The sequence below is a fragment of the Entelurus aequoreus genome, linkage group LG06 (assembly GCF_033978785.1).
Source record: "Entelurus aequoreus isolate RoL-2023_Sb linkage group LG06, RoL_Eaeq_v1.1, whole genome shotgun sequence".
NCBI classification, from domain to species: Eukaryota; Metazoa; Chordata; class Actinopteri; order Syngnathiformes; family Syngnathidae; genus Entelurus; species Entelurus aequoreus.
In genome coordinates, this window is record NC_084736.1 from 9,633,445 (window position 1) to 9,650,321 (window position 16,877).

The 16,877-nt window shown below is 38.4% G+C and overlaps 1 protein-coding gene across 4 annotated transcripts in view; it reads right to left on the reverse strand.

The window, feature by feature from the left end:
• The window catches only part of axin1 (axin 1), a 47,280-nt gene that overhangs the window by 12,942 nt on the left and 17,461 nt on the right, over positions 1–16,877 (reverse strand). For all 4 annotated transcript variants that reach the window (XM_062049963.1, XM_062049964.1, XM_062049965.1 and 1 more), the window contains exons 3-5: positions 11,569–11,709; positions 5,352–5,448; positions 1,549–1,674 (exon numbers count right to left, since the gene is read on the reverse strand). In XM_062049963.1, coding sequence (XP_061905947.1) covers positions 1,549–1,674; positions 5,352–5,448; positions 11,569–11,709 — 364 coding nt within the window. The remainder of the gene's footprint in view (positions 1–1,548; positions 1,675–5,351; positions 5,449–11,568; positions 11,710–16,877) is intronic.

The following is a 16,877-nucleotide window of genomic DNA, read 5'->3' on the forward strand; positions in this document are numbered from 1 at the left end:
GGTGCGCGGCGGTGTTGAGTTGGGTGGGGGGTTGGTGGTACTGTTAAAGACAACAGATGTTTAGATTAACACGTAACAGTGCTTTTTTTTGCCGATATCCGATATTCTGATATTGTCCAACTCTTAATTACCGATTCCGATATCAACCGATACCGATATATACAGTCGTGGAATTAACACATTATTGTGCCTAATTTTGTTGTGATGCCCCGCTGGATGCATTAAACAATTAAACAACGTTTTCCAAAATAAATCAACTCAAGTTATGGAAAAAAATGCCAACATGGCACTGCCATATTTATTATTGAAGTCACAAAGAGCATTATTTTTTTTAACATGCCTCAAAACAGCAGCTTGGAATTTGGGACATGCTCTCCCTGAGAGAGCATGAGGAGGTTGAGGTGGGCGGGGTTGAGGTGTGTGGGGGGTAGGGGGTAGCGGGGGGTGTATATTGTAGCGTCCCGGAAGAGTTAGTGCTGCAAGGGGATTCTGGGTATTTGTTCTGTTGTGTTTATGTTGTGTTACGGTGCGGATGTTCTCCCAAAATGTGTTAGTCATTCTTGTTTGGTGTGGGTTCACAGTGTGGCGCATATTTGTAACAGTGTTAAAGTTGTTCATACGGCCACCCTCAGTGTGACCTGTATGGCTGTTGATCAAGTATGCCTCGCATTAGCTTATGTGTGTGTAAAAGCTGCATATATTATGTGACTGGGCCGGCACGCTGTTTGTATGGAGGAAAAGCGGACGTGACGACAGGTTGTAGAGGACGTTAAAGGCAGTGCCTTTAAGGCACGCCCCCAATATTGTTGTCCAGGTGGAAATCGGGAGAAATTCGGGAGAATGGTTGCCCCGGGAGATTTTCGAGAGGGGCACTGAAATTCGGGAGTCTCCCGGGAAAATCGGGAGGGTTGGCAAGTATGGTTAAGTTAGCTAAATGGAACTTAGCCTGAACATGTACTGGAAAAATGATTTTGTAGTAAATGCTTTTTCAAATGAAAAAGTGTCAAAAGCAACTAGATCTGTGTTGAGCACAAGAGGCGCCGTGCAGCGTAGAGGGTATTAGCAGCTTCTTATTGTGCTTACAGAAGGTTGCAGAAAGTAACACACACCAACACTTGGAGCTATGTACAAAGTCAAATTCCATTTGTGTTTCATCGGCGTTCAAGTGGGCATCAAACGGCCGCTGCGCTGTTCCACCGTTTATAAGCCTGCGAGCGCGCATGTGCTCCATCTGATTCATGCACAAAGCCAGAGGACGCAAGTGATGCCAAGTGTTTCATGTTTTTTTTTTTTAATGCCCACTCTTAATAGCTGGCCTCATTAATTTCATTTCGTGCCAGGCTGATTTGAAAACCTTGACGCCTAACAGACATTGGCTGGTGCATCTAGTGCAGGACAGACTAGAATAAATCGTTAGCTGTCGAAAGGTGCCTAATATCGCACGCATCACAACACTAACCAGTGTGCCACGTGTATCATCAAATTACCAAAACAAAAAGGACCACAGTTTTGCAACTGACTTGGGCGACCAGAATCGATAGGACGTACCAGTCGTAGTCTCTCCAGACGCTCTTCTGTCTCCCGCTCTCGCAGAACGCCCTCCAAGCGGAGGATCAGGTCAGCGGCGAAGCGCTCCGGCACAATGTGGATGTCCTTCGGAATCCTGTTTGTGCGCTGGAACGAAAGACACCAGAATCTCAGCAAAACCAATAATTTGATATATTTTAAACTCTTCTATATCAAGAGCATTGCTGTTGCTTGCTTTTAGTGTAAGAAACATGTACCATATTTTCCGGACTACAAGGCTCACTTAAAATCTTTTTTTCCCCTCAAAACTCGACAGTGCGCTTTATAACCTAATGTACGGAATAAATAGTTTTGCTTACAGACGACCTCAAAGCAATTTTATTTGGTACATGGTGTAATGATAAGTGTGACCAGTAGATGGCAGTCAAACATAAGAGATACATGTACATCAGGGGTGTTCAAAGTGCGGCCCGCAGGTCATTTTTTTAACGGCCCCACGGCACATTTTAAAAATACGATTGAAAAAAATAAAAAACATTAAAAGTGGTATTTAAAGAGCAAACAGGTGGAATGTAACAAGAAAATGTAGCAATGTTTACTCTAATCACACAAAGCTGCCATGTAGGCTGTTTGTTTCTTTAAAAAATAATAATGAATCAAAATCAATGTCATTATGAATTATTGACCTATTCAAGGCTCCAATTACGTCACATTAAATATTTTGAGATATTTTTGGGGGAAAATGTTGCATATTTTGTGTTTGCCATGTAAAAAAACGAGCTGTTTTTTTTAAAGAAGGGCCTAAAACGAACAAACAAAAAACATAAACAACAATAAAATTTATAATTGACGGATAGATCTGACGTTGATCTCGAGATTATTGTGTTAAAAGTAAACAGTAAAAAAAAAAAATTATAATTTATTTTTTAACACTTTAATGAGTAGGACCCTTTTGGATCCCCTACAATTTTAGTGTGATTAGTTTTTAAGTGTCATTGCTCAAAAAATAATAATGAATTAAAATCAATGGTGTTATGAGTTATTGACCTTTTTAAGGCTCCAATTATTATATAATCTCAAATATCCCACTTAAAAATTTTATTGGATGAAAATATTGCATATTTTGTTTTTTTCATTAAAAAAAAGGGTTTTCTTTGACAAAAAGAGCATACAATTTAAATCTTTAAAAAATGTTATATTGACAGATAGACCTAATGTTGATGTAGAGATTTAAAAACTTGAATAATAACACAAATAATAATACTGAATAATGACACATTTTTTTATATTTTTTGGACCAAAACCCCTTGGGGTCCCCGGGATCAAGCCTGAGTGGAAGCCTGAATGTATATTTTTTATACATATATTGTATTGGTTTTTAAAATAAAAAATATCAAAATGGCCCCTGCTTGCTTTGATTTTTCAATGTGCGGCCCTCAGTGGAAAAAGTTTGGACACCCCTGATGTAGATGCACTATGATGGCAATATGACGCAAGTAAACAACACCAACATTTTATATGTTCCATTGAAAATATAGAACATTACACACGGCGCTCAAAATCTATCAAAATGTTTTAGTACGACTTTGGTAAGCTATGAAGCCGCACCGCTTGATGGATTGTCGGCGTGTTAAACATACGAGTATTATTATGGTGTGTGTATAAGGAAAGACATTATCTGGCGTTTTGTTTCGCAATATTATGTAAAAGCAACTTTTCTTACATTCTGGTACCTGCTGAACTGTATTTGGGATCTGCATAAATCCTGAAAAATTGCGCGTGTCCGCCTTTGTAGTCCGTGCCGACATCGTAGTCGATAAGCTTCTTCTTTTTCCCTATCTTCTTGTTATGGGACATTCATCCTCTGCTGTTGCCATTTCTAATATAAAGTAGTGTAAAGTTCTTACTTATATCTGTCAGTAAACTCGCCATGAAAGCGCTAAAACATACCGGTGTAGTGAGTTTGCATTATTCACCCAAGGAAGTTTAGTTATTAGAGAGGTGAGCCTTGTTGTTGTTTTCCGAATAAGGAAATGCTGCTCCGTTATTGATTGAAGTAAAGTCTGAATGTCATTAAAACAGTTAGCTCCATCTTTTGACACTTCTTCCACTCCCGTCCTTGCACGCTACACCGCTACAACAAAGATGACGGGGGAGAAGACGCTGCCGAAGGTGAGCCAAGTAAATAAGACCGCCCACAAAACGGCGCATCCTGAAGCGACTGTCAGAAAGTGACTTGAAGATGATCTGTAAAAAATCATCTATGCAACATTTTGACCAAAGAACCACCATTACATGTTATGTAGACCACAAGGAAGTCTTTTACATTTAGAAAAAAAATATATATATATGACTCCTTTAATGCGCCCTATAATCTGGTGTGCTTTATATATGAAAAAAGATCAAAAATAGACCATTCATCGTGTGCCGTGAGATACAGTCTGGTGTGCCATGGGAGATTATCTCATTTCACCTATTTGGGTTAAAAATATTTTTTGCAAACCAGTAATTATAGTCTGCAAATGATGTGTTGTTGTTGAGTGTCGGTGCTGTCTAGAGCTCGCCAGAGTAACCGTGTAATACTCTTCCATATCAGTAGGTGGCAGCCGGTAGCTCATTGCTTTGTAGATGTCGGAAACAGCGGGAGGCAGCATGCAGGTAAAAAGGTAAAATGCTTCAACCAAAAATAAACAAAAGGTGAGTGCCCCTAAGAAAAGGCATGGAAGCTTAGGGAAGGCTATACAGAACGAAACTAAAACTGAACTGGCTACAAAGTAAACCAAAACAGAATGCTGGACGACAGCAAAGACTTACTGTGGAGCAAAGACGGCGTCCGCAATGTACATCTGAACCTGACATGACAATCAACAATGTCCCCACAAAGAAGGATAAAAACAACTGAAATATTCTTGATTGCTAAAACAAAGTAGATGCGGGAAATATCGTTTAAAGGAAGACATGAAACTGCTACAGGAAAATACCAAAAAAAAGACACAAAGCCACCAAAATAGGTGGGCAAGACAAGAACTTACACACGGGAAACCGGCAAAAAAACTCAAAATAAGTCAGGGCGTGATGTGACAGGTGGTGACAGTACACCTACTTTGAGACAAGAGCTATATTGATGCATGCTTGGTTAAGGTTTAAAGTCATATCCAACAATTGCGACGACGACTTTTTACTGTCAACTGAGTTTCGTTTTTTTAATGATTTCTGCTGGTGGTGTGCCTCCGCATTTTTTCAACGAAAAAAATGTGCCTTGGCTCAAAAAAAGGTTGAAAAACACTGATGTAGACAACAAGGAAGTGTTTTAAATCTGTATAAAACCCCTTCTTGTTAAAATACATAATTAAAATCATATTAATCATATTAAAATTAAATATTTTCTGTCCACTGGACTGAAGAGCCACTCGAGTGTTTTCTTTATGTCAGTTAATTCTCTGTCAATCTGACCAAACACGTGATGGGGATTAGTCCTTTTAAAATGCAGTCATTTTGCACATTCTGATTGGACAGCCTAATTAGGGTTGGCGAGAGGCAGCCTCAGCTGCACAGGGAGGCATCAGGCTGTCACAGGGGAGCATTCCTGTCTGCTGGGCGCAGTTTCCCCAAAGCAAGGAGCTACATTTAGACAGCCCTTCTCTTCCAACTGTATTCTTACACTCCCTCACAGGCCTCGCAACACACACACACGCCTTAAATATGCACGTTCTCCAGAGGTTCACTTGCAGAAAGAAATACAGCAGAGACAGACAGTTGAAAGAAAGCAAGAGGGAAATGGGGGTAGGGTGTGTGCGGGGGTATAGAACCCATGAATAACTCACGGGGATGAGAGGCAAAGGCACACGCCCGTTTGCTCGAGCGCTCTCTTGCATCTCCCGCCGATGAGGCTTATGGTATCTGTAGGGTGGGACACCATCACTGCAACAAACAACATTTTCATTAATATCATCATCATCTCTCTTTATTTACAAAACATTGTACAAGTCTATACACCTACACTGCAAAAATTGAAATCTAAGTAAGATGAAATATCTCAAATAAGGGTGATATTTGCTTAGTTTCTGTCTGATAAGATAATTCTTCTCACTAAGCAGATTTTATGTTAGAGTGTTTTACTTGTTTTAAGTGTTTTGGTCCTAAATGATCTCAGTAAGATATTACAGCTTGTTGCTGAGATTTGATGACCTATATTGAGTAAAACATGATTGAAACTAGAATATCAACTGATGCAAAGCTGTGTCATCAACACTCACAAGTATAAAAACTACTTTTTTAAAGTAATAATTTCTTATTTCAAGCATGAAAAAAAAACATTTAACATGTGACATTTCAAACAATTTTGAACAGAAATAGTTCATGCACATTCAGATAAATTCTTTAAAAAAATGTGCCTTGTTGCCTTTCCATTAAGAACAATAAATTAGTTTTTAGTATAAATTTGATGGTTTCAAGAAATGTAATGCAGAGCGCATATCATTATGTCAAGATAATGGCACTAGCATTTACTTAATTTAAGAATATTTTTCAACATATTGAGCAAAAAGGTCTCATTTTTTTCTACCAATAAAAGTGCACTTGTTATTAGTGAGGATATACTTATTTTAAGGTATTTTTGGGTTCATTGAGGTTAGCTAATTTTACTTGTTTTGGAAAGTCTTGACAAGCCAAAATTTCTTGTTCTATTGGCAGATAATTTTGCTTATTTCAAATAAAATACCCCTCATTTTTGTATGTTTTTTTTTTGTTTTTGAACACTGACTTTTTGCAGTGTAACAATTGTATATGAATTCTAAGTGCTTTGTAAAAGGGAAACTGTAATAGCTTATAAACGGGGGCCCCCAATACAGTACATGTAAGATAACAAGGTACAACATTATTAACATTTTCACATGCTTACATCCTAAAACATTTCCTAAATCATTTCATACATCCTTACAATTTCCAATTTGTACTCTTGAATTAATTTTCTGGTAGTTGGTAGTCTTGCACATTGTAATTTGCCAATATTATGCATATCCAAGGCCTCAAATTTTAACTTTTTAAGGTCAAGGCAAGTGTTGCCTTAAAGGAGGGCTCATATTTTAGGGCAGTGTTTTTTCAACCTTTTTTGAGCCAAGGCACATTTTTTTTGCGTTGAAAAAATGCGGAGGCACACCACCAGCAGAAATCATTAAAAAATTAAACTCAGTTGACAGTAAAAAGTCGTTGTCGCAGTTGTTGGATATGACTTTAAACCATAACCAAGCATGCATCAATATAGCTCTTGTCTTAAAGTAGGTGTACTGTCACCACCTGTTACATCACACCCTGACTTATTTGGAGTTTTTTGCTGTTTTCCTGTGTGTAGTGTTTTAGTTCTTGTCTTGCGCTCCTATTTTGGTGACTTTTTCTCTTTTTTTGGTATTTTCCTGTAGCAGTTTCATGTCTTCCTTTGAGCGATATTTCCCGCATCTACTTTGTTTTAGCAATCAAGAATACTTCAGTTGTTTTTATCCTTCTTTGTGGGTATCGTACATTGTTGATTGTCATGTCATGTTCAGATGTACATTGTAAGTAAGTCTTTGCTGTCGTCCAGCGTTCTGTTTTTGTTTACTTTGTAGCCAGTTCAGTTTTAGTTTCGTTCTGCATAGCCTTCCCTAAGCTTCAATGCCTTTTCTTAGGGGCACTCACCTTTTGTTTATTTTTTATTTAAACATCAGACACCTTTTTTACCTGTACACTGCCTCCCGCTGTTTCCGACATCTACAAAGCAATTAGCTACCGGCTGCCACCTACTGATATGGTTACTCTGCCGAACTCTAGACAGCACCGACACTCAACAAAACATCATTTACAGACTATAATTACTGGTTTGCAAAAAGTATTTTTAACCCAAATAGGTGAAATTAGATAATCTCCCACGGCACACCAGACTGTATCTCACGGCACAGTGATTGAAAAACACTGTTTTAGGGCACCATGGCAAGTTTTTTTTTATTAATTATTAACATAAACTTGTCAGCTTTTTGTCATTACATGATGCCTTTATCTCTGTTTTTACATTTTGATAGGAGGGAGGTATTTAATGTATTACTTTTTTTAAGTTATGTACATTTATATGGACATGAATGCAGCTGAGATAGGCTACTGCACCCCCCGCGACCCCGAAAGGGACAAGCGGTAGAAAATGGATGGATGGATGGATGTAGATGATGTATCGGGACAGATCCATTAAGGGTTTGAGCAGAAATATGTCTGTGGAGGGGGGCGTGGCCTGCGGACCTGCAGCGAAGCGGCATGTGCCAGGACCGGCTTCAAGATCAGCGACAGGTGCGTAGATGGCCCACCTGGTCCTGGTTATCTAATCACCTGTCGCTTTGTTAAAAGGCAGCAGCCGGGAGGAGAGAGTGGTTGGAGCTAGAGTAAGAGCGAAAGCGAGCCTGAGATGGACACAAAAACAATTGCTGGAAAGCAAGAGACAGACTTTATTGAAAATAAAACTGTATTGTGAACCTGAACCGGGCTGTCATGTCAGTGCTTAGTGGTCCGAAGAACCCCCTGGAGGGCAACTTCCACAATGTTATATAGGAATTAACTATACACAATAAAACATCAACAAAATGCTGTGTCACATGAATGTTTTTTGAAGTAACACCTATATGACATGGAAAAACACAAGTAATGTAAAAAAAAAAAATGATGTTTACTTTTTGATATCAAAATAAAACACAAAGCAGGGTTAATGAAGATGAAGTCTAATAAACAAGCTCTGTACTTCTCTTGGTTCAGTACAACAGTTTGGCCAACAAAAATTGGCATTGCTTTTTCATCCTTTGTGGTTCATGGTGTGGTATAATGTCGCAATAATTCATGTTTCAAAAGTTTTGGAAATGTTCTCAATGAAGTAGATTGTGCGCTTTTAGACTGTCAAGAGGTAATAGAAATTAGCTCACAGAGTCAGCTTGTATACCACATTATACATCACACATGCGTTATGTAAAACGTTATTCTCGATGAGTTTCAGAAGCTTCATCTTGTAAAAGACTGGATTTGAGGGAGCATTGAAGTTCGACCATGTTATGGCTCATATTACTTGGCTTACTAAGCTTGTGGATGGCTACCAAAAGCGCCTTATTGCAGTGAAACTTGCCAAGGGACATGTAAGCAAATATTAACATTGCTGTATGTATACTTTTGACCCAGCAGATTTGCTCACATTTTCAGTAGACCCATAATAAATTCATAAAAGAACCAAACTTCATGAAGGTTTTTTGTGACAAACAAGTATGTGCTCCAATCACTACATCACAAAAAACATAGGAGTTGTAGAAATTATTGGAAACTGAAGACAGCCATGACATTATGTTCTTTACAAGTGTATGTAAACTTTTGACCACGACTGTAAGTAAGCCCCTAGAAAGCCATGTTTCCTGTTAACCTAAAGCAGTTTTAATTGTTTTTTCTGGAATAGTTGCACTTTCAATAATTTCTAAAATGAATGCATTGTAGGTAGGGCTGGGCGATATATTGATATACTCGATATATCGCGGGTTTGTCTCTGTGCGATATAGAAAATGACTATATCGTGATATTCGAGTATACATTCTCACGCAGTTGCTTTTAGCTGCGGGCATTACACTACAGACTTTTCTCACTATTTGTTGTCTCTGCTTCTCACAGAGACATAAAACAAGCGCACTTTCTTACATACGTCACATACGCATACGCCCTCGCGGAGCAGAGAGATAGCGGCATGGGTAACGTTAGCTGTGGTGCAAGTGGTAATACGAGAGAAAGAAGGTGCAAATCTGGTAACAAATCAATCAATCAATCAATGTTTATTTATATAGCCCTAAATCACAAGTGTCTCAAAGGGCTGTACAAGCCACAACGACATCCTCGGTACAGAGCCCACATACGGGCAAGGAAAACTCACCCCAGTGGGACGTCAATGTGAATGACTATGAGAAACCTTGGAGAGGACCGCATATGTGGGTAACCCCCCCCCCCCCCTCTAGGAAGACCGAAAGCAATGGATGTCGAGTGGGTCTGACATAATATTGTGAAAGTCCAACACATCAGCGAGAGTCCAGTCCATAGTGGGGCAAGCAGGAACCATCCCGAGTGGAGACGGGTCAGCAGCGTAGAGATGTCCCCATCTGATGAACAGGCTAGCGGTCCACCCCGGGTTTGGAGCAGAGTAGAAAAGAAAAGAAAAGAAACGGCAGATCAACTGATCTACCGCCCCCCTGGGCCCTATTCGGACTTCATCAGTGAATTCTCAGAGTTTGTTGCCGATCTAGTGACGCACGCCGACAATATAATCATAATGGGGGACTTTAATATCCATATGAATACCCCATCGGACCCTCCATGCGTGGCGCTCCAGACTATAATTGATAGCTGTGGTCTTACACAAATAATAAATGAACCCACGCATCGCAACGGTAATACGATAGATCTAGTGCTTGTCAGGGGTGTCACTACCTCTAAAGTTACGATACTCCCGTACACTAAAGTAATGTCCGACCATTACCTTATAAAATTCGAAGTTCTGACTCATTGTCAACAAACTAATAATAATATGTGATCACAGAGTGTTCACGCTTTGAGCCAGCCATGAAATTGACAGAAATGACGGGGTTTTTTTTGCCAAATCGCTCTACACTCCCAAGAGCATTAGTGAGCCGCAGCATTATCATGCGCCGTCATCAAATGAAGGAAGAATTAACTCCCAAGAAAAACAGCACGGGGTCCATCGTCTGGCGGTGGTTTGGCTTCAAGCGGGAAGATGTCGAACAGACAACCGTAATTTGTCAAGTGTGGGGCAAAAGCTTTGCTACAAAAAATAGCACCACTGCTAATGTGTAGCATCATTTGAAAAGTCACCCGCTAGAGAATGAAGAGTGCTTGAAACTCCGCATGTCAACATCTCCATTCGGTGCCACAACCAACAAAATGCCGACGCAACCATTTCCACATCAACACCGTATGAAAAAATGAGTCAACAACAGAAGGAGATAACGTCCGCAGGAACCTACCACATAGCGAAGGACATACACTATTTGATTTCCTATTATGCAGGTCATTTTTATTTGACACTTATTGAAATATCTTGTGTGACATCATGCACAAAAGTGCACTTTATTTGTTTTAAACTATTGTAGTGGCGTTCTGTACAAAAAGTGCACTTTAATTTAGTGTTGTTTTGATATGTCATCTTAGTGACATCATGCACAAAAGTGCACTCATAGCTTGTTTTAAAATGTCTCTGACAATCTTGCACTTTCTGTTTTGAAATGACATGAATGTTTGTGCCACTGCTTAATAACTGTTTAATAAATACACTTTTGGTAAATTGACTCAGTTGTGATTTCCCTCTCTGCATGAAAGTTTAAAATGAGCATATATTAATGCAGTATGAAGAAGAATGTTTTAATGAAGACACATAGAATCATCATACTGCTGTGATTGTATGCATCAAGTGTTCATTCAAGGCTAAGACAAAATATCGAGGTATATATCGTGTATCGTGACATGGCCTAAAAATATCGAGATATTAAAAAAAGGCCATATCGCCCAGCCCTAATTGTAGGCATCTTCTGGATGTATGCTAGGATACACAGCATCCCGCCCTTTAGATTCAAGGTTATAAGACAATGCACTCAGATTTATTTTAGTTAATTCTTTAGTTTTCCCCTTCAAAAGGTATTTAATTAGGTATTTCACAAAAGGGAAAGAATCTGACAGAATAACACCTGAAACAAAACTAACCTTTGGAACATTTGTGACTGTTATCTATGGTGGATTTAGTAGATTTCGTTTCTCTTGTATATATATTTACTATAGGGAAAATGAATAGGAGTAAAGACATTTTAGGAATTTAACTTTGACTACATTTTCTTGAGCTAGATTGATGTTGAAGTCACTAATATTCCTCATGCGACTAAACACTCAAAGTGTTTGAACTTAGAAATACAGAAGAAACAAGGCTGCAGGGAGTTTATGGTGTACATTCATTTCATATTGATGTTGAGACGCACATGTTGAGATACGTACACACTGCTGTCTGTGAGGGAAAGCGTGTCCCCGTCGCTGGACATGCTCTGCTGCTCACTGTCGTTGGCGCTGGTGGCGGGCGCCAATGCATGACCGGCGTTGGCGTAGTAGCGGTTGGCAGGCTCCCGACAGGTGGCAAGTCTGGAAGAAGGACACAGATTATTCATCCCCTCTAGGATTTTGCGAGACTTTTTTGTGATTCTTAAAGGGGTCATATTGTGATTTTTTTCTACATTTATAACACTTCCTTGAGGTCTACATAACATGTAATGGTGGTTCTTTGGTCAACATTTTGCATTAATTGTCTTACAGAGCATCTTCAAGACGCATTCTGATAGTCTCTTTTAGGGTTGTACGGTATACCGGTACTACTGTGGTATAGTATCGCAGTACTAATGAATCAAAAACGGTACTATACACTGCAAAAACTGAAATCTAAGTAAGATGAAATATCTCAAATAAGGGTGATATTTGCTGATTTTCTGTCTGATAAGATAATTCTTCTCACTAAGCAGATTTTATGTTAGAGTGTTTTACTTGTTTTAAGGGTTTTGGTCCTAAATGATCTCAGTAAGATATTACAGCTTGTTGCTGAGATTTGACGACCTACATTGAGTAAAACATGCTTGAAGCTAGAATATCAACTGTTGCAAAGCTGTGTCATCAACACTAACAAGTATAAAACTGCTTTTTTAAAAGTAATATTTTTTTATTTCAAGCGTGAAATAAAAAACCATGACTTTGACACAATTGTGTCTCACAATTAAAAAAGATGACAGCCAAATGGACTTTGCTGTTTTATTTTCAATGAAACAATAGAAAACACGTACTCATATAGTAGTACAGTTGGCACAGTACAGTAAACTAATATTTAAACATTTAACATGTGACATTTCAAACAATTTTGAACAGAAATAGTTCATGCATAAATATATATATATATATATATATATATATATATATATATATATATATATATATATATATATATATATATATATATATATATATATATATATATATATATATATATATATATATATTCCTTGCACACTAATGACTGAAAGAGCACGCACTTGGCACGATGGTGTCATGTTATCGATGGAAAAATGCATTTTTAGACAATATGATTTGCCTGAACGGCTAGGAGACCCCGAGACTAACAAGCAGTTGCCTTGTTGCCTTTCCATTAAGAAAAATAATCTAGTTTTTAGTATAAATTTGCTGGTTTCAAGAAATGTAATGCCGAGCGCATATCATTATGTCAAGATAATGGCACTAGCATTTACTTAATTTAAGGAAATTTTTCAACAAATTGAGAAAAAAGGTCTCGTATATGTTTTTTCTATCAAGAAAAGTGCACTTGTTATTAGTGGAATATACTTATTTTAAGGTATTTTGGGGTTCATTGAGGTTAGCTAATTTTACTTGTTTTGGAAAGTCTTGACAAGCCAAATTTTGTTGTTCTATTGGCAGATAATTTTGCTTAGTTCAAGTAAAATACCCCTAATTTTTGTATTTTTTTTTCTTGTTTTTGAACACTGACTTTTTGCAGTGTAGTCTGTTTTAAAAGTACCGGTTTGCCATATTTTTTATTTTTTTTAAAGGCACGACAGTGCGTCGTCACGTCGTGACATTGTTGGTTTTACGAGCAGAGGAGCGTGTTTGGCAGCGCACAATCACGGAGTACTTCCAAGCAGACAGTGTGTAGACAGAAAAGGGAGAACGGACGCATTTTGGCTTAAAAACTAACGATAAAGGTGAAGTTATAACACTGAAACACCCTCATGAAGAGGTGCTTTAAAACAGTGTTAGCTAGTTAGTGGCTAATGTCCATCCGCAGTATGCAGTGTTTTATCTACTTCTAAATCACTAATCCTCGCCTCCATGGCGACAAATAAAGTAAGTTTTTTACAAGTATCATCCCTGCAGGACGAGGAATAGCTAAACATGCTTCACTACACACAGTAGGAGGATACAATAGCTCAGTGGTCCCCAACCACCGGGCCAAGGCCCGGTACCGGTCTGTGGACCGATTGGTACCGGGCCGAACAAGAACTAAAAAAAATTCAAAAAAATTTAAAAATGTTTTAATTAAATCAACATAAAAAGCACAATATATACATTATATATCAAAATAGATCAATACAGTCTGCAGGGATACAGTCCGTAGCACACATGATTGTATTTCTTTGACAAAAAAAAAATACAACCCCCCCCCCGGTCCGTGGGACAAATTTTCAAGCGTTGACCGGTCCCCAGCTACAAAAAGGTTGGGGACCACTGCAATAGCTCACAGGCATCACAATGGAAACAAATACCATGGGTGCAGTGTTTCCCACACATTCATTTATTTGTGGCGGCCCGCCACGAAAGAATTAAGGCCGCCATAAATGTTTTTATTTTTATTTATTTTTTTGTCCTGTCCAGCTTCTCAGGCAAATCATATAGTTGATGTAGATGCCCATATCGGCTGTTCAGATTTACTTTACAAAAGAGAAGTGTAGGATCAAGATTTTTGGAGCTCTTTGTTCAGTGGATCAGATGTTTGATGAAGCTCTGTGTCTATCTACCACCACTACTGTTTTCTGTTTACTTGTTACTGACTGTGGCAGGACACCTCTGCCTCTGTTTCACTTTATGTTGCTGGTAAATAATATGGTTGTAGTAGTAGGCTAAAGTTAAATTATTTAGTATGCACTTATTAAAGGGGCAGATATTTAAGAGACATTTTAGCTTTTATATTTTTATAAGATATATTTTTTAAAAGAACCACAATTAATAAATATATTTCAGTGAATAACTTATTGTTCAAATCTGTATATAAATATGTACATAAAGTAATTATATTGTAAAATGATGGATGGATGGATGGATGGACGTTTAAAACAAAACTGTTAGTATTAATTAGTAAGTACACATTTTGTGAGCCTTTTTAAAAAAAAACATATCATTGTAGTAAATTATGCAAATTACTTCATGATGTCATGGTGACCCCGCCCATAGCCACACCCATAGCCACGCCCCCACCGCCACAGGTATCTTGGCAGTTTATGGGAAACACTGGGGTGGATTTACACCTAACATCCACTGTAATGATACCAAGTACAACAGCGTATCTAGTTGATACTACTATGATTACATCAATATTTTTTATCGTAACAAAATCCTTTTTTTTTTTTTTTTTTTTAAATTCATATTATATTCATAAACTCAGGAAATATGTCCCTGGACACATGAGAACTTAAATTATGACCAATGTATGACCCTGTAACTACTTGGTATTGGATCAATACCTACATTTGTGTTATCATCCGAAACTAATGTAAAGTATCCAAATAACAGAAGAATAAGTGATTTTTACATTTTAACAGAAGTGTAGATAGAACATGTTGAAACAGAAAATAACCAGAGATTAACAGTAAATTAACAAATAGATTAATAATCAATTTTTTACAGCTTGTTTCTTGATAATTTTGACAAAATTATAGAATGAGAAATGACACAATATGTTACTGCATACGTCAGCAGACAAATTAAGAGCCTTTGTTTGTTTACTTACTACTAAAAAACAAGTTGTCTAGTATGTTCACTATTTTATTTAAGGACAAAAGTGTTCTTTGTTTGCAATAAGAAACATATGTTAAATGTACCCTAAGATTTTTTGTTAAAATAAAGGAAATAATGCAATTTTTTGTGGTCCCCTTAATTTAGAAAAGTATCGAAAAACATTTTCGTACTGGTACCGGTACCAAAATATTGGTATCGAGACAACCCTAGTCTCTTTAGGATGCACCGTTTTGTGGGCGGTCCTATTTAAGTGCCTCCACTCAGACTGCATCTTCTCCCTGCCAGCCATGTTGTAGTTTTTAGCGCTTCCAAATGGAGTCTGCTGACAGATATAAGTTAGAACTATATGCTACTCTGTATTAGAAAGAGCAACAGCGGAGGATGCATGTGCATGTACGAGCCAGTCCGGCCCACAACAAGAGGATGAAGAAAAATGAGGAGTTTATCGACTACAGCGGTGGACAACTTGATCTTTTTTTAACTTGAGGATAAACTGCTGGTTACAGAAGCGAGTGCAAACGTTGGAGCAGACGGAAGTCGAGAGAGTGAGGTCGGCGTGACTTGACGGTGTAAATGTGGAACTTGGAGCCAAGCTATGCCGACATAAATGGGGTGCTTACCCAAAATCTACTAGAAACGTCCCTGGCTAGGTTGACCCAACAGACAACTGTCCATTGAGTAAGTCCTTATATTATTGATCATTATACATGCCGCACATCATGCTGGTTATTACAAACCCCGTTTCCATATGAGTTGGGAAATTGTGTTGGATGTAAATATAAACGGAATACAATGATTTGCAAATCATTTTCAACCCATATTCAATTATATGCGCTTCAAAGACAAGATATTTGATGTTCAGACTCATAAACTTTATTTATTTTTTTGCAAATAATAATTAACTTAGAATTTCATGGCTGCAACACGTGCCAAAATAGTTGGGAAAGGGCTTGTTCACCACTGTGTTACATGGCCTTTCCTTTAAACAACACTCAGTAAACGTTTGGGAACTGAGGAGACACATTTTTGAAGCTTCTCAGGTGGAATTCTTTCCCATTCTTGCTTGATGTACAGCTTAAGTTGTTCAACAGTCCGGGGGTCTCCCTTGTAGTATTTTAGGCTTCATAATGCGCCACACATTATCAATGGGAGACAGGTCTGGACTACAGGCAGGCCAGTCTAGTACCCGCACTCTTTTACTATGAAGCCACATTGATGTAACACGTGGCTTGGCATTGTCTTGCTGAAATAAGCAGGGGCGTCCATGGTAACGTTGCTTGGATGGCAACATATGTTGCTCCAAAACCTGTATGTACCTTTCAGCATTAATGGCGCCTTCACAGATGTGTAAGTTACCCATGTCTTGGGCACTAATACACCCCCATACCATCACAGATGCTGGCTTTTCAACTTTGCGCCTATAACAATCCGGATGGTTCTTTTCCTCTTTGGTCCGGAGGACACGACGTCCACAGTTTCCAAAAACAATTTGAAATGTGGACTCGTCAGACCACAGAACACTTTTCCACTTTGTATCAGTCCATCTTAGATGAGCTCAGGCCCAGCGAAGCCGACGGCGTTTCTGGGTGTTGTTGATAAACGGTTTTCACCTTGCATAGGAGAGTTTTAACTTGCACTTACAGATGTAGCGACCAACTGTAGTTACTGACAGTGGGTTTCTGAAGTGTTCCTGAGCCCATATGGTGATATCCTTTACACACTGATGTCGCTTGTTGATA